The sequence below is a fragment of the Poecilia formosa genome, unplaced genomic scaffold (genome assembly GCF_000485575.1).
Source record: "Poecilia formosa unplaced genomic scaffold, Poecilia_formosa-5.1.2 Scaffold0, whole genome shotgun sequence".
NCBI classification, from domain to species: domain Eukaryota; kingdom Metazoa; phylum Chordata; class Actinopteri; order Cyprinodontiformes; family Poeciliidae; genus Poecilia; species Poecilia formosa.
In genome coordinates, this window is record NW_006799939.1 from 1,432,680 (window position 1) to 1,460,262 (window position 27,583).

Below are 27,583 nucleotides of genomic sequence, written 5' to 3' on the forward strand. Positions count from 1 at the left end.
GTGGATTCTAAAGAGGCTTTAGTTTCCCTCAAAGATATGCCACCAGGTTTCAGAGAGCTACACTGAAGTAACCACCTGATTTTTGTTTATTTTCACAATGTCTCATGTTACTTCAAAGGGTTTTTTTTTTTTTACCAGAATAATGTGGGTTAATGTGATGGATTACCACAAAATAGTACATAATTGCGAAGAGTAAAAGACATGATAGACGGATTTATTTATTTATTTTTATTTGGCTTGCATTTGTATTTATACCATTTGCAGTCAATACTGCATTTTTGTCCTTATGGATTAGTGCGGGCTTTGCGCCTTTATAGACTGAAATGTGTGCTCATTGAAATAACTCAGATATTCCAGATAGTTTGGATAGAGACCGTATCCATCAGAGACCATCGGTTAATTAGGTTTCGAACTTGGCTCATTCCTCTGTTTTAATTTGAAAAAACTATTCTTTTCAATTAAATATTCAATCTGTGATTAATCCATGATGTGCCCCTTGTTGTTGCATCATATTTAACAAACTAAATGTTTCGAGTGCGAAAGACTTGACTACATACATTATTCCGACCAGAGAATATCACACACCGAGTGTGTCCTTTATTGGATTCTTCACACATCATAAAAAAAAAAGACTTTTTGAAGGGATAACAGATCATTCAAACAAACCTCCACTGATTACCGCTTCCACTGCGATTGTTTTTTTTTCTAATGGCAGAACTGAAACTGACTTGTCTTCAGTGTTGCTGTCCATATTTATGTCAGATTCTGTTTTTCTGTGCTTCCTGGAAGCAAGCTTTACAGCTGTACCTCCAGTCTCTTCACCTCTGTGTCCTCTTGTAACAGAATGAATATTACTGTAGGTTGGACTTTCTCTGGAAGAACAAGTTTAAGAGAGAATGTGAGGAAATAGAAACGATGGAGAACCTCAACCGGGTTTTGCTCGAGAACGTCCTGCCTGCACACGTCGCTGAACACTTTTTGGCTCGCAACTGGAAAAATGAGGTTGGCATTTGTTTTCCTATTTGCCCATGATATATTTGTATCATGACAAACATGCAAACTGTTCACTACTTCTATGCAATCCATCCTAAAATTAAGTTATCTCTCTTTTTCCCCCACACAATGTTTCTTAAAAAACTTGTGCATTTGCTTGAAAAACTTTTTACCCGACAGACAAAAAACAAAACAAAACAAAAAAAACAGAGAAATTGACAACTTGTGCAACTCATCCGTTGTCCTGCAGGATCTGTACCACCAGTCTTATGACGTGGTGTGCGTCATGTTTGCCTCAATCCCAGACTTTAAAGAGTTCTACACTGAATCCGACGTCAACAAGGAGGGATTAGAGTGTCTAAGGCTTCTCAATGAAATCATTGCTGACTTTGATGAGGTAAATTACCATCGGTTAGAATTAACACAACATGCGCCTCATGGGTGTGATCTTTATTTGTTGTTAATATTTTATCATTTCATGTTTTTTTGTGTGCAGCTCCTTTCCAAGCCTAAATTCAGTGGCGTCGAGAAAATAAAGACCATCGGCAGCACTTATATGGCAGCTACTGGACTGAATACATCGTCTGTGACAGAGTTCACTACCCAGGTAGACGACTTCTTCTTATTTATGTTGTTTACCTGGCTGCCATTAAACATGCTGCTCTGCAGTAAAAAGCATAGTGTAAGTGGCGTTTTCTTGCAGGAGGATGACAGACAGTATATGCACTTAGGAACTATGGTGGAGTTTGCATTTGCCTTGGTGGGAAAGCTGGATGTCATCAACAAACACTCATTCAATGACTTTAAACTCAGAGTCGGTGAGTATCGCAGAGAATAAAACAAAGACTGTGTGAATATAATTTAGTCTAAATGGAGGTAAATCTCAAATTAAAATACCATTAGAAGTTGGTTTATTTTTGTAGCTCAATTCAAAACGTGTAACTCGCACAGGGGGGATATATTTCAAGTGTTTTATTTATTTTAATTCAATGACTTTAAACTACAGGTAAAAAGAAAAAAACAGCTTAGTTTCTCCAAAAATTTAAATATTACTGAAGACCAGTATTAAAGGATTTATCTCCCAACACAGAATCTGTATGGTCTACAGGAAGACTGCTGGTCCAGCAGTTGTCCAGCTGACGGTCATTCACACTCTCCACAAGGAGGGTAAGACAGAAGGAGGAGTTGAAGAAACTGACTCGTCAGTGTGCTGTATGCAACCATAACAGTGGGAAGTTAATTGGGGGAGGAAAAAGTCTGGTGGAAAAAGGTGCACAAGGGATAAAAACCCTGAGAGGACTGTGATTGTTCAGCAATGTCTAAAAAAATAGAACTTTGAGGAAAGTCACAAAGATTACACCTGTAATCAATGTTTCAAGAACCAGGTCAGGTCAATGAATCCAATGTATTACAACTGTCGCTTTCCTCATGGTGGGCCTCTTGTGAGCCAGAAACAACAATAAAAGCGTCTTACCAAGACCGAAGGAGAGCAGTCGAGTCTTTTTTGGGTGAAAACAACTTTTCTATCTCACTAGAAAAATCAAGATCCCAATGTCTTGAGGACTTTTATTGCTCTTGGCTAATATTTTCACAAACCAGAATTAATGCTTGAAATATATTACGGTTTGACCTTAGGTACTTAACCCTCCCGCAGGTCTTAAGAGATGAGGCATTTGGACCCCACGAGCTTTTTACTCTGTGCGTGGTTCAGTGGGGTCGCACAGACCCCATGTGTGCTTTTACAAGTTTTTTTTGTGTGGTTTTGGGAACTGACAATCTGACGGGACACCCCCACCCCGCTTCCCCAATGTGTAACCATGACATCTACTGCGGTCCTCCTGAGTGTCGATGTAAGAACACTGTCGATGTAAGGGTTAAGTAACTTTGTGATGCTCTTTCTTAAGTTGCACCTGTAGTTTTTTTTCTGTCCCATTGGTGTTCCTAAAAGTCATAGTAACCTCAGAGCAATTTAATCATTTTTTTCCAGACATGACAAGTAAAATATCACATAACAATGATGCTGTTTAGCAGAGATTGATAGAGAAAGGTTAGGAGAGTTTTACAAGTACTATCTTTTCTGCTCAGCATAAGATGTGTTCAAAGGAATCCATTTAAACTTAAACTTGCTATTGTGTACACTCCATTGCACCGAGTGGTAAATGTCACGGAAATGTGATTTTACCCCCTTCCCGTGCTGCCAAAATAGCTAATGTCTCTGCAGCGACCGTACGCTAAACACCACTGTTCTGAAAAAGTCACGGTCTTGGTCGGGAAGAGAGGCACGTCCAAGCTCCCTGCGAGCAGTAAGACTTAGTTTGCTACTTCCAACATGGCATTGCAGGTCTCAGCATGAGATGCTCCATTAACTCAGCAGTGTGCAAGTGTGTGACTGGATGACTGTACATCCCTGCTGCTTCCAGACTGGACCTAAAAACCCCCATGAGGAAAGAATACTTGTCTTGCTACTCTGGAAGTGTTCAAAGCCAATGGCTGGGTGCCTTTTTACACACGTCTGCTGTCCGTTTCCCACAAATCTGGGTACAGTCTTTAATTTGCATGAAAAGCTGGAGCTGAAGGTCTAATAGTGTTGGGGATTAAGGGCTCTGCTGTGCTTAGCTTCCAGTGTTGTGACAAAATCTTGTGAAAAGCTTTGCTTCCTATCACAGCAGAGGGTTTTCTTTTTTTTTTTCAAACTACTCTCAGTAGACCTATAATACCACTTAAACAAGATGATGAGATCCAGAGTAAAAAAAGGACGAAATTTATGTTTTTTAGACAGGAAATTACAAAGAAATAAAGCATATGTGACAAAAATACAAGCTAACAATTTTTCAGACCTTACAATAAATATTTTAGTTATTCTTGAGGAATATGATAAATTAAGATGTATCTGAAGAGCTGAGTTTGCCTTGTTCTCCAATCAGGTATTAACCACGGTCCAGTGATCGCTGGAGTCATTGGAGCTCAGAAACCTCAGTATGACATCTGGGGAAACACAGTCAACGTAGCCAGCAGAATGGAAAGCACTGGAGTCCTGGGGAAAATACAGGTGAGTGACATGAACTGGCTTCCTTCGTTTTTTTCTTTAGCTTTCATACCATGTTGGTCTAAAATATCACATTTAAAACTTGCATTCAGGTCCTTAGTTTTACATATGGCTAACAAATAGTCCTTACAAATTAGGTACATAGGTAGAACGATATGTGCAGCATGTCAAAAAAGAAAAAAAGGGCTATGAAGTAAAAGAGCTGAACACATTTGTTTCTCTAGAAAATAAGGATGTAAAAAAACAGTTAATAGTAATAAGATGCGCCTACATGGAGGATTCCTTCACATTCCATGTTAAAATTCCTCAGTTTTACACTGATTCTCCAAAGTTCTGCCTACTTTTAGGGATCAGATCTATTTTTCCACACTAATCTAGACCTGAAAAACGAGTAAATCAAATTTCCAGATGGCACAGAAATACGATAAATCAAACAGTAGCAATAAAAAATACACTCCAAAATCGGATCAAAACCAATGTTATAACTTTGAAAGTAAATTTACATTTACATTCAACAAAGTTAGTACATTAAAAAAAAAAAAAAGGAGACTGACATGTCGAAGATAAAACTTTGTCCCTCCACATGTGCGGTTTATGGCAGAAAGGACATCTTATCATCTCAACATCCCCCGACACCTTAAAATCTTATAGTGGCTTCCTGTCTGAGCACCGATAAGATGTAATGTTTTTCTATCACACGGCATGTTGCTGTTGCCACCGTTTAGTCTTCGGAGAGCTGTATTATACTCCCCAGCTTGCACACATTCAGTATAGCCATCTGTTGTGCAGTGCAGCGCAGCACAACTGCAGTCCTCCTGATTTTCTTCTGGTAAATGGCTGCTGATATTTACAGATAAGGGATATTAAAAAGAAATGCTGTGAACTTTCCAGGTGATCTTCCCCCCTTTCATTTTAACAATGTTACCTCATTTCAGAACCTGCAGAAAACATTTCTTATTTTTGTTTATGAGTACTTCGTGGTCTTTACTGTGCCATAACCTGCTGTTTTTTTGCTTTTTTTTAACACGGACATTTCATTGCTCTCTTATTGCACATTTTTGTGCAATAAGAGAGCAAGTTTTATTGTGAACTTGCTCTATGAATAAGTTCATAAGTTTTATTCATAAAACTTATGAACTTATTCATAAGTTTTATGAATAAGTTGTGAAATACACAGTGATCTCTTCCCTCTAACAAGAAATGTAAATATGAAACCAATAATGTTTGCAATTGACTTAAGCATAATATGCAGATATATGCATATACATATTTGTACAATAAATGATCCCAATCTGGTCTTTGAAACCACAACAGAAGAAGTGCCATGCAAATGTATTTTTCACAAAACTCAAAAAGAGGCAGACCCTGACGCTTCCGGAGGAATGCGATCCAGTCATGTAAAATGAGCAAAGCAGCCTTGACTCATGCGTTTCTCCCTCTAGGTGACGGAGGAGACAAGTCGCATCCTTCACAATCTGGGCTACACGTGCTCTTGCAGAGGGATCATCAATGTCAAAGGCAAAGGAGAGCTCAAAACCTTCTTTGTGCACACAGAGATGACACGCTCACTGTCCCAGGGGAACATCATGCCGTAAGACTGAATCAGAGCATCTGCACCGATGCAGGTACAACCAAAGGTCTTTGATCGGGGACCGAGGAACTATCTTCGAAGAGCTTCGGTAATAAAAACAAGTGCGACTCAGGAAGAAATCTGACCAACAAAGAAGGAAAAACAGATTTTACTATCACTTTGCAAAATAACTATGCCACAGATCTAGTATTCATTTAGTCCTTTCCGTAACAGAGGGCGTTTGTTGGACAGCAATTAGGTGGGAAACGCTACGATTATGATGCAATTTGAATGTCACAGCTGAAAAGCATTCAGGCTTGATGAAAAAAGAAAAGTTTCAGACGTTCCGAACCAGTAATTGCGTAGCTCTGTGGCGCTTGTCGCAATCACTGGACACCCACAGAAACCCCCTGCATTGATGCCAGCCGCACCACAGCAAGTCTCACTTTTTTCAGGGAACGGGACACTCGGGGGGTTGCAGAATAACATGTTTGGAAAACTCCAAAGCACTTTCACGGAAAATGCATCAGCGGAATTTTTAAAGGACTGACGGCACCACAAACACCGGCTTGTCGCTGGTGTTATGAATGTAAATTTTTGCTCCTCTTAGAAGTATTTTGAAATGCTACAAATCAAGCATTAAAAAGAAGAAGCAGCAGAAGTCCACTTCAAGGATGAGGCTTGTCTTTAAACAGAAGAAGGCAACACGGTTTACAATGGATACTTCTGAAACCTGTTAAAACCACAAAGTCTTGGATGTATCCTACAGACACTCCAGAATATTCTGAAATAGTCCTACACACTAATCATCTTGTCTGTATTATCAGAAGTGTTATTTGTCAACTCCTGCTGGAAGCGGGGGAGTTTGAGGCCAGACGCATAACAGTTTGTGAGACAGTTGTACATGTTTCCCCATCCAGAATGTAGATCACGATACAAACTGAGGACTAAAAAGCATGCAGAATTTTTCTAAGACTGACCATATAAATCTGCCAAAAAAATGTGATATTTTGCTGTCACCGTTAAACGTTCAGGTTATGTGGTTGGGATGCTGATCGACGCGTACCGGTTTTCGAAAGGGAAGAATGGGGAAGAATGGGCAGAATGTACCTTTTGAAACCAAACAGGAGTTGTGGATGTTAACAGTGCTTTTCTGTTTTAATAGACTTTTATGCTCCTGGCCTCTGTTGCATAGACCTGAGCCAAACAAACTCAAAGAATTTCAGAAAAAATTCTAATTATTTCAGTGTAAATATTTTAGTTTTGAGTAGATAAAGCCTGATTTATGTACAGGATAGGTTTAGTGTGTACAGTTGTTTTGTAAGAAAAGATACAAAATATTCCTCAAAAAAAGTTTTTTTTTTTTTTTTTGTTTTTGGACGATGCTATTGTTATTTTTTTTTTGTAAAAACTTCAATAAAGTTTCTATGTAATTTAGTTCATCTAAGCTCTTAAACACATGTAGCCTTCTTAGATCCTTGACAGGATTGTGCTGCTCTTACATGTAATGGCGGGACAGTGTAAATAATCCCAGCATCCTGCACGGATGTGTCTTGTTTTCTCGAAGCAGGCTGCACCAGCTGGTGACGTCAACATAAAAAAAACTTCCTGGTCTACCTTTTGAATGCGGTGAACACTTGACCCGATGAGTCTAGACTCATCAGGGTCGGAACTAAATCTTTCTGTAAAGCTTTTTTTTTTTTTTTAATCTCGAGCTCATTTCACAACATCAATACAATCTGAAATAGAGACAGTAAAAGTAGGCACATTGAAGATGACCTTTCCCCCCAGCTACTGACATGAACAGAAATAATGAGTTGTATCACCGTTACTGAGCTCATAAAGACAAAACACATCTTAAAATCAGACTATTTATCAGCTCATGTTCACATCTTATCCTCAGACACCAAAGTTGTAGCCTACACTGCCTCCTTTCACTTTATGAAAACATTGAATGCAGGTAAACGTGTTTGTGTTTAATGCACGCACGGCTTTATTTGAAAGTGGTATCTAAACTCTACATACTTACTGCATTAAACAAGTCTGAGTCATTTAAAATGGGACAACTATCAGGACCTGATGTAATTTTTTTTTTTTCAAAAATCTTTAATATTAAATTTATCTTACTACAAAATTCCCATCAACATGATGTATCTCTAAATAGAAAATCAAACTTAAAAGGGTCTTTAGAAGAACATTTTTCTACTGCATGGCTAAAAACTTTACACTTGATTATTTACGGTTAATCCTATTGAGACACAAGGTCCTGTTTCTATAGGTGACTGGTTTTATGAAGTCGATATGTTGTGTGTTTACGTAAAGAAATCATTTAACATCACAGAGCAGAGCCACGCCCCTGAGGATCCAGTGTTCTGGATGCAGGGAAGTTTTCAGGTCCACAGTGGAGATGTAATTCATGTCTGTCCTTACCGGCTTCTTGTAAATTGGACAGGAATAGAGGCGCGAATCCTTCACACCTGCACCACAGAGCAGAAAGGAAAAAAAACAAACAAACAAACAAACTTGTAATTCAACAGTTTTCTGTAAAGAGAGCAGCAGCTGGTAAAATGATCTCTCTTAATTAAAGATCTTTTAAGTGGAAGTTTCTGAAATATGAGCACCGGTGTGTTGCACCAGAGACATCCAGCTGTGTTTGACAGCACATCTGTTTTTATGAAAACCAATCAACAAAATTACTCAAATTAGGACAACATAGTTAGTTCCTTTTTCAGCAGCAGTTTGTTTACAGTTTTTTTTGGGGGGGCTGCAGGTTTGCGCTTCATTACTTATTTATCATAACATAATAAACTGCTAGATGTTGCTTGAGTGTCCCTCATCAACTCTTTCTTAAGCAGCTACAGACTGAAGAAGCTGATCCAGTTCAGCAAAATGGAAAAGCTTCAAAACGGCTTAACATTTTTAGGTAAAACACCTTCATGAATGTTGATGTAGAGTATTGTTTTAATCCCGATGCTCCTTGGCACACAAGTTGTATTTTTATATACTGGCAAGAAAATTTACAAAAAAATTGTTTCACAAAGACAGAAGTACACACAAGACAGGTCAAGGAAACATATGTGGAGTCTTGGACATCCACAAAACTGACAGAGTAGTTAAAACCAGCATTAATCAGAGAGACAGCCTAGGGCCCCATGGTAATTCAGACATCCACATCCCAGGTGGGAGAATATGTTACCAGGACAACAGTTAAATGGGCATTCCCCAAATCTGGCCTTTTTTGAAAGACTGAAAAGAAGAGGGCTAAAAGAAAGCCATGAGAAGTCCTCTGCCCTTCCCCATAAGCCATGTAGGAAACACAGCAAACATCTGGAGGAAAAGGTTCTCTGGCCAGCAGAGCCCAAAATAGAACCTGACCTACATGCAAAGCTGAAGAAAAACAACCACTGTATACAGTATCACGCTCAGCATACAATTGCCATGGTGCAACATGAGCATGACGGAGTCATGCCGTGGAGTTGAAATGATAGGGGATCGTTAGGAGAACCTTAAAAAGCTGAAGATTGGAAACTAGAGTGGAGATTCACCTTCCAACAACACAGCAATCCTAAAGCCACTGTAACCAAGGCTACGGTTAAATGTTTAGATGAAAGCATACTTATCTATTCGACTGTATTGGTTGTTAAAGTCAAATTTCAGATCTAAATCAAATCAAATACCACTTATATATATATATATATATATATATATCAGCTAAATCACAAAATAACAAAATGATGGCAGTGCTATAAGACAATCATGTTGAGACTGATTTTGTGCTATTTGGAAAATGGGTAAATGTTCCCAAATTAATGACTTAATTTTCTCCTCAGTTTGTAAGCTTGCTGGGAACATTTCAAGTCATTGTAACGATGGGTTTACAGCCCCTCCTGCACTGCATACAGTCAGCATGATGTCAGTGTAAAAGCCCAGGAGCAAAAAGTTTACCAGCGGACGACTGAATGAGCCGCGTTAATCATCTTTCAGTCACTGTAAGATGTTGCTGCACTCTGGCTTTATCTTGAGCAAATACTGTGGCACAAACTTGCTGGAAATGTGTTCCCCGACATCATAAACAACATTAAGTCTGCTTGACATTTAAATGCTGCATGTATCCAGTGACTGTGTGGGATGAACACCATGAAGAGAATTCAAGATCCTCTTACGGTAGGGCAGGATTAAGGCTTGTGCATCAATTCTGGACCCCCTTCCCCTCCCAAACCCGACCTGGAAGCCTCACCGTTATTCTCGGCGTACATCCTGATCACAGGCATCGCCTCAAAGAGGACTTTGGGCTTGGAGTCGACAAGCTTGCAGCCACGGCGGTCCCAGCCGGCCCCCTCCAGGTAGAGGCCGTAAACGTACACTCCCTCCGCCGGTGGCTGGGTGATGTCATCCTTCATCCACTTGGTTACCTCGTTGCACAGCGCCATGCGGTCCAGGGCCCAGCCTTTGTTGGCGCGAGTGATCTCCTGGGAGCGCGCGAAGAAACAAATCTGCCGGTTAAGGTCATAATGTTCCAGCTACAGCACTGATTCAAATCAGATGGAAGGACAGCAGTAAAGCTTTGAAAGTAGGATATAAAAATAGAGCATGTTGGAATCACTGTAATCTTGGAAGAAATGAAAAAAAAAAGACAAGAAAAATATTTTTGCGACTTTCACCACGTATTGTACACAAACTGATCAGCCTTTTCATGTAGTTTGTGTTTTTTCAGAGCTCCAATTGATCAACTAGAAGCCAGAAAAGGTGGCTGTTTTCAAGAGTTCACATTAGTTCTACAAATCTGCTCCCAGTAAAAATGCAGACAGCTCCATCATCAATGACTCCCGTCTCTGAAGAGCTGGGGATTTTCTTTGGCGCAGAAGGAAAAATAAACCAAAAGTCAGACACAGAAACCTGACACAAATACGAAATGACCCCAACTTCCTCCCACTGCAACCCGTAAAGAGCAAAAATAAATCGATGTCGGCTCTCGAAGCACAACTGAAAGTTCTGAGTTTTAGTTCATAAACGTGCAGGTGAAACTTGACATAATAGAAATCATTTGATTTTGTCAGCTGAATGTCTCTGTGTTCAACATACAATCAACAAAGGTTGAAGCTTTTCCATATAACTGCTAATTGTTGCTTATTCTGGCCAGAACTCCCAGATATATTAGCATTCAGACTATCCTATGCAGTGAAATGTGTAGTTGTTCTTTTAAGGGAATCGATAAACTCCATGTATCCAACATAAATCAGGTTTTGAGCTGGATAATGATGTACGTAGCACGTTGCATCCTCTAAAGTCAATCTCATTTCAAAAGTACTTTTTGACCCTAAAGAGAAATTAAATGTAACTCATTAATTCAAGGTTCTTCAAAGAGTTGTAGTTGATAGCATGGACTATAGGCAGGAAGGAGCTCCTGCAGCAGTCTGTATTACAGCAAAGTACACAAGGCCTCTGACTGAAGACAAGAGGAAGTCCATAATGGTCTTAATACATAATCCAAATGAACTCTGTCTCTCATCTGTCAAAAAGAATCAAATGTTCAATTGGCCCTTGCTCTGCCTTTGGTGCTCAGGTTTAATTATTGAGCACGATATTCAGCAAGGCAACTGACACTGTTAGGTCATCATTAGCTCTGATTATAGCACACATTAGCATGTATTTATAGTAAGCAAGAGAAAATGAATGATTAGATCTTTTCATATTTTAGAGCTGCATTTAAAAAAACAAAAACAAAACAAAACAAAAAAACATAAGTTCACAGTCCATATATCTCAAGTTTGCTGTAAGGGAGTTCAAGGTCTTTTGATGCAAGAGCCCTGTCACCTTTAGTTTTCAGCCCTGTACGTGGCACACCCAGCAGGCTTTGGTCACAGGACCTCAGGGAACTGCTGGAGATGAGTGAACTTACGAGTTGCATCAGTTTCCGTCAGCATGTCATTTGTCACACAGAGAAGAGCTGTTTTTGTTAAAAGAGCTCCATGGGAACCTGAAATAAATTGATCAGGAATGCTGTTTTCTTCCAGAGCAGCCGTTGGTAAACTCAGCCACCTTCTCTAAAAATCATGGCGATAAATAGCAGGATTTATAAATGCAAAGAAGAGTTTGCAGTCTCACTTTTTTTTTAATGTATCTACGATTAAATTTAGTAATTGTAAATTACTAAATGTAATGTAGCAGAAATCCAAAATAAGATTTTAGTAAATCTCAATTTGTATTCCTACATTTTTCGCAAGAAAAAGTTATTTTATGTCTGACAAATGTCTGAGACTTGAAACTGTTACAACAAACTGAGAACAGGAAAAGAAGCTTAGTCAAAAACCAATGTCTAATATGTCTGTTCTTTCAGAAACATACTAAAATCAACTGCAGATTAGACTAAAATCATTTTATTTTTGAAAGATAAAACATTTTTGCTGCCAGGAGTAATGGTCTCATTCTGTATTTTTCATTGGTCTGTATTTAGTCTTTTTTGTTGTTTTTTCATGCTGTGCTGAAATACAATTTCTAATCTGAATCTTGCATGAAGAATTGTAAAACTGATGAGCCATATTGGGGAAAAAAAAAAAAAAAAAAGACACTAATCCCATAACAACAGGAGGCAGGAGTTTTAATGCGGTTCAAGTAGAGTTAACCATTGAAATTATTTCTCTGCTGCATTCATTTGCCACACATTAAGACAAATTGGAGTTCATACTTGCTTATCAGTGTTTGTGTGTGTGTAGCTGCGCATATGTTTACTCGTGTGTGTCACTGCGAACGTGTGCCCGCCTCTCCCTCTGTGCGCCATCTGGTCTCCTCCCCGGCAGAGGGTAAATAGGTGGTTCTGCCTGGTGCCATGTGTACCTGTCTCATCGCTGTCAGGAAGCCCTGCGGGTTGAAGAAGCCCGTCATCCAGAAGCATTTGGGCCGGCCCTCAAAGATCCAAGCCTGAAACTGGCGGTTCCGCTCAAGCAGCTCCGTGAACCAGAACCCCAGGGTGCTGGAGGCCCATGAAGCCTGCAAGGAAAACAAACACGGGCAACAACATAATCAACATATTCCGGTGATGTATTGAAAACCTAAACCGGGTGGATTAGGTGAGCAGGAACTGAAGCTTAAAATACTCTATTTTCAAAGCATCATTGACTAATAGAATGAGCATAAGTTGAATTCAACTTAATCATTTGTAAATTAAATACATACAGGTCAAACCTGTGTCGATTCTCTGAGTGTTTAGTTCTTCTTTTTCTTTATTTACATTCATTATAGAAGTTAATGTGTAAGTAAGTTAAAGAAAACACAAACAAGGAAGTGGTTTAATCATGAGTTGGAAGCAGAAAGAGTAGGACTGATGAGATGAACTGGTTTGTTGCTGAATGTGCTATGCAAATAAACCTGACTTGCTGCTCTTTTTATACAGTACCCAATGTTTTCAGAAAATATGGTCACAATGTTTTTAGAGTGAGAGAACCTACAAGTTTTTCTAAAACAAAACATGAATAAATCCCAATAGATGTTTGTTGTTCTTTAAACTAAGTCATTGTAAAACCAACTTCGAATGAAAAAATGACTTGAGTTATAACAGGAAGTTACTGCCACATATGGATGACGACGTTGCATCTGTTACTCCACCTTATGGCGGCTTTTCATATTGAGCATTTCACTTGTTACCTCATCATTCTGCGATATTTTAATCCATTTTCTTTCACATTCAGTTTGGTTGTGACAGTGAAAACACATACAGAAAAGAAACATAAAATCCTTGTGGGGGGAGGAGGGTAGCAGACCTTCATCCAGCGTGCAGGAATGCGAGCGTCATACATGCAGTCCAGGGCGTCCCGCAGGTTCTCGCTCATGATGATGGTGCCGTCGATGGCCAGCTTGAGGTCCACCAGAGTGTGCTGGACCAGAGCTATGACCCGTTGCATTCGATCGATCTCCTGGCGGAGGAAGATGTTCATGGGCTGAAAGGGACCCATTTTCTGAAGATGCTCTCTCACCTGATTTAAATTGAGAGTCAAAGACAAAACAAGAAGAATGACAAAAAAGTTCACACGTAATCTTAGCTTAAAATCCATGACAAGCCTTTAAGATTCGATCTTTACAGATGCGCTACAGATTATTAATTGGAGTTCAGATGCGTAAGGTTGGTAGATATGCCATGAAAATAACTTGCGACTGTAAATGCAGAGAAAGGTGGATCTCCTAAACAACTGATTCAGAAGGGCTGGATATAAATACACACTATACTTTTCCGACTTTTACTTGTTAATGTTAAAACCCATACAATTTTCCTTCCACTTCAAAGTTCAGTCTTGCATAAAATCCAATAAAATGTATTGAACTTTTGGTTGTAATGAGATACCATTAGGAGTTTTCAAGGCGTATGAAAGCTTTTGCAAGTGACTGCATCTAATGGATATAAGATCCAAGGTTCTTGGGAAGATATAACGTTTATCTGGGAAGCAGGAAAACAAAATAATTTTTGGCAATTTGTGATTTCCATTAAAATCTGCTCTCACAGATAGACATTTCTCTTAACACTTCTGCATCTCTCTGAACTTTACACGTTTATCTCCTTCAATTAAAAAAAAACAAAAAAAAACATATTTCTTCAGCTTGTCAACACCAGACTGGCTCAGTATTTTATTTTGTCCTTCTTGTGTACCTCTTCCCCGTGTAAGCAAGATCCTGAGAGTGCGAGAGACACGACGTGTTGGTAAGCGACAGCGAAGCTTTGCACCTCGCTTCGGAGTCATAATCTCTCCTCACCTTTTCATGACAGAAAAGGAGAGGAACCTCAAAATAAAGCTGGGATCCAGCCGCATTCACACTATCCCTCCCCTGCCCCTGCCTGGCACCACGAGAGACACTCAGCCCGGCTTGCGTGGTGAGAGGAACTGTGAACAACCATGCCTAACCTCAATCATTTGCCTGGGGCCGTTTCGCAGAGCACACAAACATACTTCAAAAGGTACATAGTCGGGAGGCAGTTTCTCCAGCATGTCGTCAGCCAGTCTGGACACGGCCGCCTCTCTGGTCTCCCCTCCTCCCGATGAGCTGTCTTTTGGCTGAATGCTGAGGATGGCGTCCAGCACATCCTTCGCCTGTTTGCTCTGAAAGGTTATGTCTGCGTTCGGGTGGAGCCCAAACACCTGAGGCGTGTCGTAGGCTGGAAGACCCTGAAATACAGGAATGGGATTTGATTAAGTAACTAAATTCCCTTAATTTTTTTTTGTTTGTTTTTTTTTTCCTTTAAGATTTAATAGACAGCATTCGAGTATCCTATCGAGTGAGGAACCCAGAGTCAGTGTCTCTGCCGATACATACTGCACCTGTCGACGCAGAACAATTTCACTATTTTGTTTTGTTTTCTTTTTGTGTTTTTTTTTTTTTTTAGGGGGGGGTGTAGGGGGATTTCTCCTCCCCATCTTTTTATCCCGAGGTTCACACACACAACAAGCTGCAGACACTGAGCATGATCTCAGCTACACATAGTGTCACAAGCTGTTTTCTGTCCCCCTCCGGTGAGGATTCAGACAGTAAAACACATGGGTCAGTCACGCTATCCCTCCTGCAAAATGGTGAGTGTCTCTGACCATCTTGGGAGAAATGCTGTTGAAGTGACAGGATCTCTCCCCCCAGCTTCCTATAAACAGTCAAATGTGTTCAGTTGGCGCCTAACCAATCTGCGGCTCTGTGGTTATACAACAAAAAAACAAACAAAAAAAAACATGCATTCTACAGGCTGGCACTCTGCGACTCCTGTCGTTCTTCTACCCGGAAATTAGTCTCAGATTAACCAAGATCCTACAAACTTTGTTGCATCTTAACCGCCTTTTTGTTTTCCTGCTCCACTGCTTTCCTTATTATAATACGTGACAGTACGATGCTTTTCTTCACCAACCTGAAGGGATGTACTGACTCTGTTCTGTCTGACAGGAGCAATCAATACCAATTTTCCAGCTGGCCTCATACGACAAATAACTTAATGATTTAAAGAGGTGTCCTCGCTGATTCAGCTTTCATTCAGACACCTAAAATAAATCTCGGGGAAAACCAGGGGCTGACCTGCAAGCTTTGTCTAACGGTGCAACAACTGATTTACATACAATTCCAGGCATTTAAATCAGGGTAAAATGTAGAAATTACAATGCAAATGGTAATCCCCTTCTGTTTGCCTCTTGAATTTAGTGGTAATGCTCTTATGCCAGAAAAGTTGGAATTAAGTTTGGGTTTTTAGATGTCGTATCTATATGGTTTCTCCACGGTTGTGTTTATGAGTGTATGAGAGAGAACACAGTAGAGCATTTCAGAGCCTTTCATTCTTCAGCATCTATGACAATGAAGCTAGGTTGAATAAAATAAGCTTTAAAGCTGCTCTGTGACACACAAAGACACGCATTGTGTCAAATGTGCATAAAATTACACAGTTATTTAATGTGACATAATCCACTTGAGTGGTTATATCAGAAAAGGGAGAAGAACACAATCGTCCACAATGTGGCTGCTATCGCAGACGGAAAATGACATTTATTAGAAATGTTTTTAGTCTCACACCACCATCTTCTGCATTTTTTTTTTCAACATTACCTGGATGTAACTGAGATACTGGTCAACATTGGAGCATTTTGGGATGTTGTATCCCTTGTAGAAGTTAAAGGTGGGTCCGAACATTTCCTCACTGAACCAAACCCTGGCAAAGGTGTTTAGGAGGCGCTTGTCGAAGTCGTCAGTCACTCGGCCGCCGTATTGGATCTCGCCGATCATGTACTGTACTGTGCTCCATGATACGCCCTGAGAAGATGTAACATACATTTCAAAGTAAAACTGAGAAACAAATTTAATAAAGTCAGTTTTGGCGACTCTATCAGTGTCCCGCATCTTGGTATCATTTGCCAAGATCGGCCTTATGAAGGTTTTTCCAAGACAGTCAGAAGTAGATGTAGTTCTAGTTTCTGGGTAAATCACTGTGAAGCTTTAACCTTTGTCGATTTGGGTTAAACTCCCATTTTTACTTGCATGGATGTTGGGGAGTTCTTTCAGTGTGAAGCTCGGGAGTAATCTTTCTGCAAATTATGGTTTCAGATAAATAAATAGCTAACTTCAAGAAAATCCCGCTAGAAAAGCTGACCTGTATTTCAGGTTAATTTAGATTTACTATACCTGATGGGAGGTGTGGGCTTGAGGAAAAAAAAAAATGCTAAAATTGAATCGAAGGGTTTTTCAACAAAGTTTCAGTTCAAGTGGATACATTTCCACACCTTTAAGCTGGAGCTTTGTTTGAGTTGTTTACACGTTGTTTCCTTACAGATTTAGATTTTTTTAAGCATGCAGCATAGATCACGGTACAAAGTGGAAACGTGTTTGAAGTAATTTATCATAATATTGTTTTGAGTCACTAAAACAGCATTAAACACGGAAGACGACCTTTGATATCTGCTGCAGAATGAAATATGTGAAGGTTAAGATAAAGTGTAGTGTAATGTGCCTTTTTGCAATTCAAATGAAGCATTTCCTTTGACTATTCATGCAATTAGAAGCTTCCACTTCCTAAGTACGAGTGAAATAACGCACTTCTCAGCTAAGAAACACTAATCACAAAAATGCATCTTTTGATTAGAGGCTTTGCGGTTTACTTTCTATATCTGCTGGTCATGTGTGCAAATCCTCATGTTCACCTTACATAACCTCCACTGACCTTTTTGATGTCCACGTCATCCAGGTGGTTTTGAACAAACTGGACAGTGGCGTTAAAGTCAGCTTGGTTAAACTCGTAGGGGATGTTCCATCCTAGAGGGCCAAACTTCCTCCGCTCTTGAACGGTACTGTGGAGAAACGCCACAGCGTACAGCATTGGCTTCCACTGCACCATGTTGCTGACATCCAAAAGGTCCTGGTTTATTCCTGTTAAGGGACACAGGGATCAATTCGTCAACACCCAGTTCCAAAATATGCTGGGAGTCAAATATAGATACACATATTTTTCAACTGAACAAAAAAAAAGGTTGATATTCAGAGAAACAAATAACAGTGAAGCAACTTTAAATGCAAATTCTCATTTCATACAGCTATTATTTTGGGATCAAAATATGTGTCAAATGCACTTTTGTGAATTTACAAATGAAACAGACTTGGTCTCTTGCAGGATGTAGGAGCTAAAGACAAGCACACATAGATCCTTAGTTGCCCTTCATCCTTTTCAATATGAACTAGGAACAGGCAGCTCTCTTGTGCATATTAAGTATTCGTTTTACCCTTCTAGGTTTTGAATAAAAACACAAAGTTCAGTTCGCGCAAGGTCTCATAAAGCTTCCCCCCAATGCTTGTGGCACCGGGGTGTAAAGTCTCTGAATTAAGCAACAAGCACATGTTTGTTGTGAATTTCCATCTCTTCATCTGTTGTCCTTCCCCTAGGACACAGTAAGAGTCTGGATCTCTCTATATGCATGCATCCACCCACTACTCAGATCTTTATAAAGAATAATAAGACACTTTTGAGTTTCAATCACCTCATACCCCTATTGGCAGTTTTTCTATTTGAAAATACATATATTTTTGATTGCCTGTGTTTGCAAGTACAAGGCTTTGTGTAGCTTGATTCCATACAGTTTGTCCTCTAATTTCCCCAAATCAATTTAAATGACTTTTTTACTGCAAGTTAAACTACACTGAAGCCCACCTCCATAGGTCCTCTTAAGCCCCGCCTTCAGGCCCTGCGGTGGTTCGTTGGTGAACTTGACAGACATCTGAAGGAGAGTGATGGGGAAGTGCTTGTGAGCCTCTGTGGTCATCCAAAGGCGAAAGCTGTCGTTGACAAAGTCTGTTTCCGTCACCGTGTCCATTAGTTCATCCATGAAGTCTAGACCCAGATGACAGTTCTGGAGCAAGGCCCACCCGCCCTGTGAAACAATCGCAACAACCGGTGGCCATCAAACACCGTGACGGGTCGGGGATAAAATTTCAAGAAGTCAGCGTTCAATCCATTTTTGCCCATTTTTAAACTATAACTGTAGTGTTCATAGTGAGTTTACAGTTTTGAAGGGAGTGGATGCACAGGGGAATAGATGGATGCAACTTTAACAGAATGGAACAGGTAATAAGATCTAAAATACTGATATTTCTCCTCGCTGTCGTCTTTTCCACATCTATCTGGACTTGTAAATTGCTTAATTGAAATTCAGAACATTTCCAGGCTGATTGGAAAATTAACTACAGTTCCAGCTGCTGCTGCTACAGTAGAAAAGGAGCCACCTCAGAGCCTCGACTCACATTAGCCATGGTCTGCTGCAGGAGCTTCCGAGCATGGACCTCTTGTCCTTGTCCCATAGACACGTATCTGGTCTCAATCTTGAGCTTCTTCCCCAGTGCGGTGATGGAGTCAGTAGGGTCTGATCCCATTGAAAGGAAGCAGATAAGCGGTGTGCGTGGATCTGATTCCTCCCACATCTTCTCCAGGTCAAGAATCACCCCTTCGGTGTACTTCTCCCCCATTGCATTAGTTATGTATTTACGAGCCTAAGAAAGAGGAGGAGGAATCAAATGGTGAAAAGTTGATGTTTATTTACTGGTTAGAAATGCAAAAAATGCAAAAGGTTGTTGAACTCCTACAAAAAGTAAAAGGAAATATATTTTCTATCCAGGGTTAATATTAGGGAAAATATGTGGAGGGTTTTTGGTTTAATTTTTTGCAGAACTTCTTTCTTTTTTAGTCAACGGTTTATTTAAAAAAACACACACAAAAAAAAAACAAACTACTGAATAGACTATTTTTTTCTGAAAAACTATTTTACTCAATAACCTGGTGTATGAATGGTGGTGGATATGGGTGGGACTCATACCGAATAGTAACTTCCAGTCTCTTCATCACTTTCTCTGGCATCTTATTTATTTCATACTGTAATTATTAATAGGCTGATTTTACTCCCAGTTTTCGACTTAACTCTATATAATTTTTCTAAGAATACAAAAATGTGTTTTCCTTACCTGTGCGATGGTCCTGTCGGGACACCAGCACCGTATCAGGAGCAGCCGCCTAAAGCAGTCGAGAGACTGATCATAGGAGTTGGGAACCACCTCCTCCTCTGGGGCTTCCTTATCAAACCACGACTTCCACTGCTTCTCGTTACGACTTATCTGGAAGAAATGTAGACATCGGGCTATTGCGCTGAGGTACATCGTACACCGAGTATAAGACACTGAATCCTGAATGGCCTGTACTTGCACAGAGATTCATCAAATCCAGGGGACACCAAAGCGCTTTACGCTACATTCAGTCACACAGTCACAAGCTGGTGGTGGTAAGCTACTGCGCCATAGCCACAGCTGCCCTGGAGCAGGCTGCCTGAAGCAAGCTCATGTCAGCAATCAGAAGTCTCAGAGATAAATTAATTAATGAACCTGAGAGGAAGGGAGCTTTAAGTTTACTCTGTTTTTGTTAGATGTGAATATGTTGTTACTTTGGTAAGGTAACGTGCAAAAATAATGCTGCACATAATCATCATAATCTTTTTCTTTAACTGTTCATTTACATATGAGAACGTTGGAAATAGAAAACACTTTTTTGTATTTTTGAAACAACAAAAATATGCTTTATCTGCTGTTTGTTCATGCGATGAGCATATTTTCAAGTAATATTAGCTTTCTTCATTATTTATTTACAAGACTGAGAAGCTTACGTACGCATGAGGACAGTGTGCCCTTCCCACAGCTGAAACTCTAAACTTCTGGGGGGGGTTTTCCATGTCCTCCTTGAAAAACTGATTTGAATAAACTAAAAAAGTTCAACAGCACCTCTCCCTATTAACAGGCATGCAGAATAAAATGCTCATGTGAATTACTTGCAAATACACAGTCAGCCAAACACACATCACGCCAGCGTGTACGTGTACATCTGCCCAGCCAAAAGTAATTGATTGAAAATGTAACCAAACTAAGCTCATTTCACACAACGTTGATTTTTCCCACCATGGGAGCCACCAGGCTGTCAGTTACACTCAAGGGTTTGTGCATTTGGGTGTGAGTGACAGTCAATCATGAGTCTCTGAGAGCCCATGTGTAAAAGAAAGGATGAAGTGAGCCATGATGAGACTGATATTGACATGCTCAGTAGAGCAAAGAGCAGCTGTGAAAAATATTTAATAAGCACCCAGAGACCACAAACGCATCAGAGTGTGTGTGTGTGTGTGTGTGTGTGTGTGTGTTGAACAGATGAAACTTCCTTGCTGAGGGAGACTTGGTAGATAAAAGTACTTGGGTAAATCTTTCTCAGCTAAAGACGCATGCCTAAACTGATTGAGATGTGTAATATGTGAACCTGATCCAGTATGTCGGAGAACTGCCAGAGTTTGCTGAGCTCCACGAGGTTGAGCCAAGTCATGTCCAGGATCCACTTGGCTGGTTTCTGAGGGCAGGCTTTTAGGTCCAGAGAGGCGCCGCCTGTACGATGCAAAAAACGCACAAACTTACGTGTCCGCATCAACGCGGACACATGTGTGCTTTCAGGATAACGTTGGGTTTTGTCTAACCAACATTTTACAAAGCAAAAATGCATATAATATACCTTGTTTTGTTTTTTTTTGTTTTTTTTTTACGTTTCAATTAATGCACACATAATTACAAAAAATGTCAAGAGTACTTTGGTCAGCATGTTACAGTTGACAGATGGTGTAGCTGCATGCATGTAGCAGAGAGTCTGTTCTGAATCTGCTGGTAACGCTACGGACTTTTACTCCTGCAGTGAAAAGTGCTGCGTGTAAGAGATTCGGTTAGCTGCTGCAAGTACTTATATCTTAATACTAGAAAACTTCTCTAAAACGTGAGAAAATGACATTATGCTCCTTTTCTACGTATTTTTTTTGTTGTTTTTAACATTTTAATTTAAAACAATTAGGCTACATAACTATTTGAACACCTTTTCACATATCTTATGAAATAGATAAACACAAAGTACTGCAGAATTGTTTAGTGGAAGAAAGTGTTTAGTGTTTCAAAACTTTAAATACATTTTAAAAATAAAAATAAAACCAGGAGGCCCCCTTTCCTTAATAAAATCCACTGCAACTAAATTCCATATTAACTGAACTCATTACTAAACAACATAAAAATACATCTGGTTAGTAAAGACTTCTGAGGTTTGTTTGAAAACTTTAGTGAACAAACACATTAGTGATCTTCATGAATATCAGGAAACTCACAGGTCAGAGGTAAAGTTAAGGAGAACCTCTAGATAGAATGACAGTGATGCTGGATGAAAAGTTATCGTACCTTTAATGAGTGTGTGGAACTCCTCATGTTTGATTTTGTTGCTTTGCATGTCGATCTTCAAAGTCAACAGCAAAGTAAAAAGGAACTTATGCTCTTCGTACAGGCCCTGTGCTGCGTAGTGGTGCACCTCAAAGGTCATGAACTCTATGATGCTCGCGATCCGTTTGATGGTGATAGGACTTTTCGAGGACCTGTTCCGGTAGAAAATTACAACATAAAAATACATTAAATTAAGCTTGGGGCTTAATTTAAGCCCCAAGCTACAGTGCAGGGCTTAATTGTTTAACTGCTAAAAGGTACAAATTTTTTCTCAAAATTAAATCGGACTTGTAGTCTGTACAAACTTAATGCACAATGCAACCCGTGAGCCTTCATATATCTGAGTAAAATATTCAAGCTCTCAAATCTCTGGCCAATGGGTTAACCTTATTTCTCTTTGGGAATATTATGGGCTTTTTTATTGTATTGAAATGAAACAAATTGCAAATTTAGTACCAAGTATAAACAATTTGAATATGACAAATGTGATTGTTATTTGTGATGAGAACTCCACGACATAAACAATTGTGAAGTGGCTAAAATAGATGACTTAATATTCTAAACAATCTGGCCTAAAAGGTTTTATTGACAGTGTTACTAAAAAATATATGCTCCTTTGTACTGTTGCTATATTATACAGCAACAGTGTATGTCATAAGTGTCAATATTTCTCACCTAGCAAGAGAAAGGTCAAAAAGTCCAAGGAACTGCCTCAAAGATGTCTGGTACATGATATTTACCATACTCATCTCAGTAATAAGGAAATACAGGATGCTGCCCCTAGTGGCCACTAAAATCACACAGAAAGCAGACAAGAGAACAAAATATCAGAAAGAAAGGAAACGACATACAACATCTGTAATTATCTACTGTCTGACCAATAAATGCTCAATAAATAATTGAAACATGCGCTTTACTTGATTTTCTTTATGCTGTTTGTTCACTGATGTTTTCAAAGAAAACTCTTCAAGAACAGCTGTATTTATACTGAGATTATATTACACACAACAACATGGACTTCTGTTAGTAATTATGTGATTTCTGTTGGTTGCACTGTATTCTATTGAGGGCATGTACACTACATTGGAGTGAAAACAAATGTAAAATAAACTTATCAAATCTTTTTCTGTAAAAACATTAGGTTCTACTTGGTGTTTTTCTTTCTATCTCAGAAATAACAATAAGTCAGCTTCAAATTTGTGTTTGTAAAGTAGAAAATGCAAGTGAATACAAAATACTTTTGCACATGATTTGTTAAGAGTCTGAGTCGAAATAAAAAGCTAAAGATATAGATATATGTTATACATTCTTGCCTGTGACTCTAGAAACACACTGCAGCCTGTCAAAAGAAAGAAAGAAAGAAAGAAGGAAAGAAAGAAAGAAATAGAAATTGTGTCTCGGAGCCTACCGGGTCGGTATTCCTCCCTAGCAGCATTTATCTGAACTTCAGTCTCAGCAGCAATCTGCAGCTTCTGAGTGACTTCCTCGGCTGTTTGCTTCGTGTTGTTGAGAACGAGAATCAGGCTCTCATCATCCACCAGTGAACCCTAAAAAAAAAAAAAAAAAAAAAAAAAAACACGCAAGAAAACAAAGCTTGAAGGTATGCATGTTTCAAGGAATTGACTATTGTGAACACCATTTTTTTGGAACAAAAGATATGGATAGCTGTTTCAGATGTTTTCAAAATGAAAATCTTTTAACCCTATAATGTTATCATAAATCAAAATCTGAATCTGATCAAATAATAATAAACAAACTAAGTGTTTCCACTCTGCTACAGAAGTCACTCTTATTTTTTCAACATTTACATGTAAAGTTTTGAAAAGCGGTCCTCCAACTATCCACGAATTAAAGTTTGAAACATATTTTTACCTGTGTGCTAGTTAGTCTGTACAAGAGGTTGTCCTCAAGTTCCTTCATTTTTCTCTTGTTATAGGTCACATCTTCCAAAAGGTCAGTCCTCTCCTTCTCCATTTCCTGGAGTCAGAAAAAACACAACACACAGGGACATGTAGATATAAAGTATAAACCTGTGACTGTAAATAAAAAAAAAATAAAAAAAACAGCATAGGGCCACTAAAATCAAAGAGCTTCATGAAGAAGATTAATCTGACCAAATTAAACGTATTTTAGGCTGCAGGGTATTCTAAGTTGACAATTTACCCTTAATGTGGACAAGATCAAAGTAAATCTCATTTTGAATTCATGCTGTTATCTAAGCCAACTTCATGGTAGAGAGATCATTAGTTTTCAAACTTTCACATTCTATTTAAAATGCATCGTTTAACAAGGTAATATCAGTCACAAGTTCTCACCACTGATGTTTGTTTGAAACCTTTACCGCTGCTTCTGAGGGAATAGATTAAAAGACGACTAATTTTGATGGCTGAAGATGAATGCCAATGTTCAGAAATGAGCAGTCCAAAAATAATGACTTGATCATGTGTGCAGTAATGAGTTATAAGTATAACAAAACAGATAATACAAATAAAATTCAACCAAAGCATCTGCAGTCATCTGGTTTAAATAAACAGTCACTTATATTCACCCTGAAGTTTTTATTAAACTGTGTTAGATTCTTCAATTTTAAACAGTGAAAATGAATATGGTCAGAAAGACATCTGTTCAGTCTCTATGGTGACCAACTAACCAATAGATGAGGGTTATTCCACAGTTCTTCCATTACACCTTTAGGTTTTAATTTAGATGTGCACCACAGTATCAGAGTATGGGTTCACAGTTTTGCTGTCTGGATTGAAGGTGGTCGTCTTCCAGTCTGTCAGTATGATCATCTGGTTTCTAATGCATTGCTATGGCGATGGTCATAAGAAGAAACGCAGCAGTCTCTCACTTGCAACTGTACATGCAGCTTGTGCCATTGCCGCTGTGAATAGTTACACTGTTACATGTAAAGTAATAGTTAGACTGTTACTCAAATGCTAACAGGAAAAAGGGATGTAATTGTTTCTTTCAGATCAGCCTAAGCTATCTTTTCAGTAGAATCTTCTGGATTTGCACCAAAAAATTTGCACAAAGCAACATTTTCCATACAGGAGGATTTCCTCAGTCTTTATTTATAGATTCTAATTTGGAACTGTCAAAATAGAGTTTTGACAGTTCCAAGTTACTGTACTCTGTGAGAGAATCACATGCCTTATGGCATTCTCTGTAATACTGATATTTGGCATTGTCTACAGCCCATCACTGAAATTAGCCTTTGACAAATTTTGGACCCTCTCCCATGAACCAACAGTAGAAAATCATTTTCTCTAGTGTCATCTTCTTAATTTGCAAAAGGTCTGTAGTTTGAAACCAGCCAAAAATATATATATTTTTTCCCCAAGTTATATTTATCACAGGGTATTGTAGGTCCTCAAGACAATTTAACATGTGTGATTTGTCATGTGCCAGCAGGTTTCTATGGCGCATTGGTTCGACCTCTGGCCTTTCAATCCAGAGATCTGAGTTCAAGTATGATTATCTTCTGGAGTTGCACCTAGTCTTTTGTCAGGCTTAATTTATCGACTGTTGTCCAATTTGAAAAGAGGCAGAACGAGGTTTGACAGTTTGTTCACCAAGTTACTGTGCTAAAAAAATATTTGGCATTATCTTCAGCAGATTGGAATGGAGTGGCTAGATCTCAACAAATTCTTACAACTTTAAAATATAGAGAAACAAATAATGATGAGTTTCTTATTTAAACTTGGTTTTATGTTAGGGCTAGTTTTTGTTTCCCTAGGCTCTTAATGCTTGTGGGTACATTTACAAAGTAGCCTTATTATCAATGAAAAATTCAAATAATGAAAACAATAATTCTAGCCCTCTGCACCCCCATAAGCTCGGAAGAAAAAAAAGCCGGTTTTTCAATCTGGAATAGTAGCCTCAGCGCTTTTATTATCGTTATATCCATATTTGGCGCATATTGGAGATAGCATGCTATTCTTCACATCTTCCATGAATCTTTCAATTCATGATCGCCCATTAGGCTTACCGGTGAGAAAATTGCTTCTCTGCAGCAGTGCCAGTCTTTTCAGACGAACAATCAATGAGCCCTTTGCCAGGGTGTATTTACAGTGAGCTATTATATTGCTCAGTGTGAATGGCTCAAGTTCCTGACACTTTAGATGTGTGCGTCTTTGTTAGTAGATTTTATCCTGATACATATGGGCGCCGTTGTATCAGTGACTGGGAGTTTCTTTACTCTGTTTTGTAAAGGGTGATGATACACTCATGAGTTATAATGTCACACAATAACAGAGGCGTTAAAAGCCTGCAAGTATCGATACAAAACCGCTTCAAATCTGAAGCAGTGACATTATTTTATATATATAATATTGCTTAAATACGTCATTAAATTATACATACAGGAAAGTAAAATTACCGTCTTTTTGACTGAAGGCATACCTGTTTTTCAGTGAGAATGACACGACCCAGCAGCTGGTCCTCGAGCCCCTTCATGGTAACAGTGAAGTCAATGATGGAGGTGCGAGCGCTGATTTCAGGAGTGTAAGCTGGGTTAGGCAGCTTGGTGGTCATATAAAGTCTGAATCCTTTCATCACATCCACTTCTTTGTCCCCAACTTTCACCTGTGAACATATTACCTTTTAGCACAAAGGCATCATAAACATTAAAACCTATCACTGTTACCACACATGTAACAATGAATGCTGTGCTGGAATGGCCCACTTAAAATTCAGGCCTAAATTTGTTTACTTTTCATCCAGTCCGACTTTGCTTCTGCATTATTCTAGATGAGTAAAGCTTGTGGATATTTACACAAAAAATACTTGTGTAATGTTTGTATGCAGTATTTTTTTTTGCCTGAGTAACACAATCCTCTCATTAAACCCTAATTAATAAAAATAACACTTAGCTCTTTGAAAAAAAAAGTCAAGAAAGAGGCCAAATAACTTCCTGAAAATCTTTTATTTGGAGAATGGTGTTAAATGTATTGCACATACATTTGAGAGCCTCAATAAGCCCTAGGAAGACAGAGATACTCTGAAATAATCCCTGTGTGTATTTGTGCACATAAATATGTGTACGTGCACGGATGCAAGACTGCATTGCCTCTGATTGACACTTAATTACTCATGGCAGTAGATCATCTAATTATCCATCTGTATGTCTGTTCCTGAAGCTGTCAAGCGTAGACACCTTCACTTCCTCCTCAAAGCAGGATATTAATAGAAATAGTCTGAAAGAGACTTCTGGTTGATTGTTGTGTTCGAGGAGCATCCCTGTTGTCAGAGCATGTTTTGTACTGTATCTGATGGCGAGTACCAAGGAAAAATGTTTGCAAGCTGACTGCAGTGACATTTATAACATGACCTTGAGTATGACGTATGATAAAATAGATATACAGTTATGTAAATAAGAAGATTTTACTTGCAGTCAAACTGTGGTCACTATAATTCCCCTCAAAGTAATGACACATTTTACAGATTAATCAAGGCTTTTATGCTTGCAAATAAAATAAAAAAAAATATATAATAATAATAATTTAAAAAAAATTCAAATAACCTCCAATTTTAAATTAGAAAATATGTGGTTTGAACATTGCATAGCAACTGGAAAGAGGAAGATGTTTCAGTACAAAGCACAAAGACCTAACAGTAAATTCCCAAAAAATTAAGACATCATTTTCAGATTTATTAACAACTAAGATATGTGTGACAGGTTCAGCATAAAAAAAACA

At 38.9% G+C, this 27,583-nt stretch overlaps 2 protein-coding genes across 3 annotated transcripts in view; one reads left to right on the plus strand and one right to left on the minus strand.

Moving 5' to 3' along the window:
• The window catches only part of adcy2a (adenylate cyclase 2a), a 37,580-nt gene extending 30,626 nt beyond the window's left edge, over positions 1–6,954 (plus strand). The window contains exons 20-25 of one of the 2 annotated variants that reach the window (XM_016668375.1): positions 844–1,002; positions 1,244–1,390; positions 1,490–1,600; positions 1,697–1,811; positions 2,084–2,160; positions 3,918–4,004. In XM_016668375.1, the coding sequence (XP_016523861.1) occupies positions 844–1,002; positions 1,244–1,390; positions 1,490–1,600; positions 1,697–1,811; positions 2,084–2,133 (582 nt within the window). In that variant the 3' untranslated portion in view covers positions 2,134–2,160; positions 3,918–4,004. Of the gene's footprint in view, positions 1–843; positions 1,003–1,243; positions 1,391–1,489; positions 1,601–1,696; positions 1,812–2,083; positions 2,161–3,917; positions 4,043–5,481 lie in introns of those variants that run through there. The other variant, XM_007572085.2, reaches the window with a different exon arrangement.
• Positions 6,299–27,583, minus strand: part of dnah5 (dynein, axonemal, heavy chain 5) — an 86,050-nt gene continuing 64,765 nt past the window's right edge. Inside the window, exons 72-87 of the mRNA XM_016668436.1 lie at positions 26,289–26,471; positions 23,757–23,861; positions 23,293–23,431; positions 22,560–22,674; positions 21,846–22,036; positions 20,896–21,017; positions 19,566–19,715; positions 18,852–19,097; positions 18,262–18,481; positions 17,281–17,486; positions 16,173–16,376; positions 14,546–14,761; positions 13,367–13,579; positions 12,444–12,596; positions 9,847–10,078; positions 6,299–8,086 (exon numbers count right to left, since the gene is read on the minus strand). Of these exons, the coding sequence (XP_016523922.1) occupies positions 7,935–8,086; positions 9,847–10,078; positions 12,444–12,596; positions 13,367–13,579; positions 14,546–14,761; positions 16,173–16,376; positions 17,281–17,486; positions 18,262–18,481; positions 18,852–19,097; positions 19,566–19,715; positions 20,896–21,017; positions 21,846–22,036; positions 22,560–22,674; positions 23,293–23,431; positions 23,757–23,861; positions 26,289–26,471 (2,847 nt within the window). The 3' untranslated portion in view covers positions 6,299–7,934. The remainder of the gene's footprint in view (positions 8,087–9,846; positions 10,079–12,443; positions 12,597–13,366; positions 13,580–14,545; positions 14,762–16,172; positions 16,377–17,280; positions 17,487–18,261; positions 18,482–18,851; positions 19,098–19,565; positions 19,716–20,895; positions 21,018–21,845; positions 22,037–22,559; positions 22,675–23,292; positions 23,432–23,756; positions 23,862–26,288; positions 26,472–27,583) is intronic.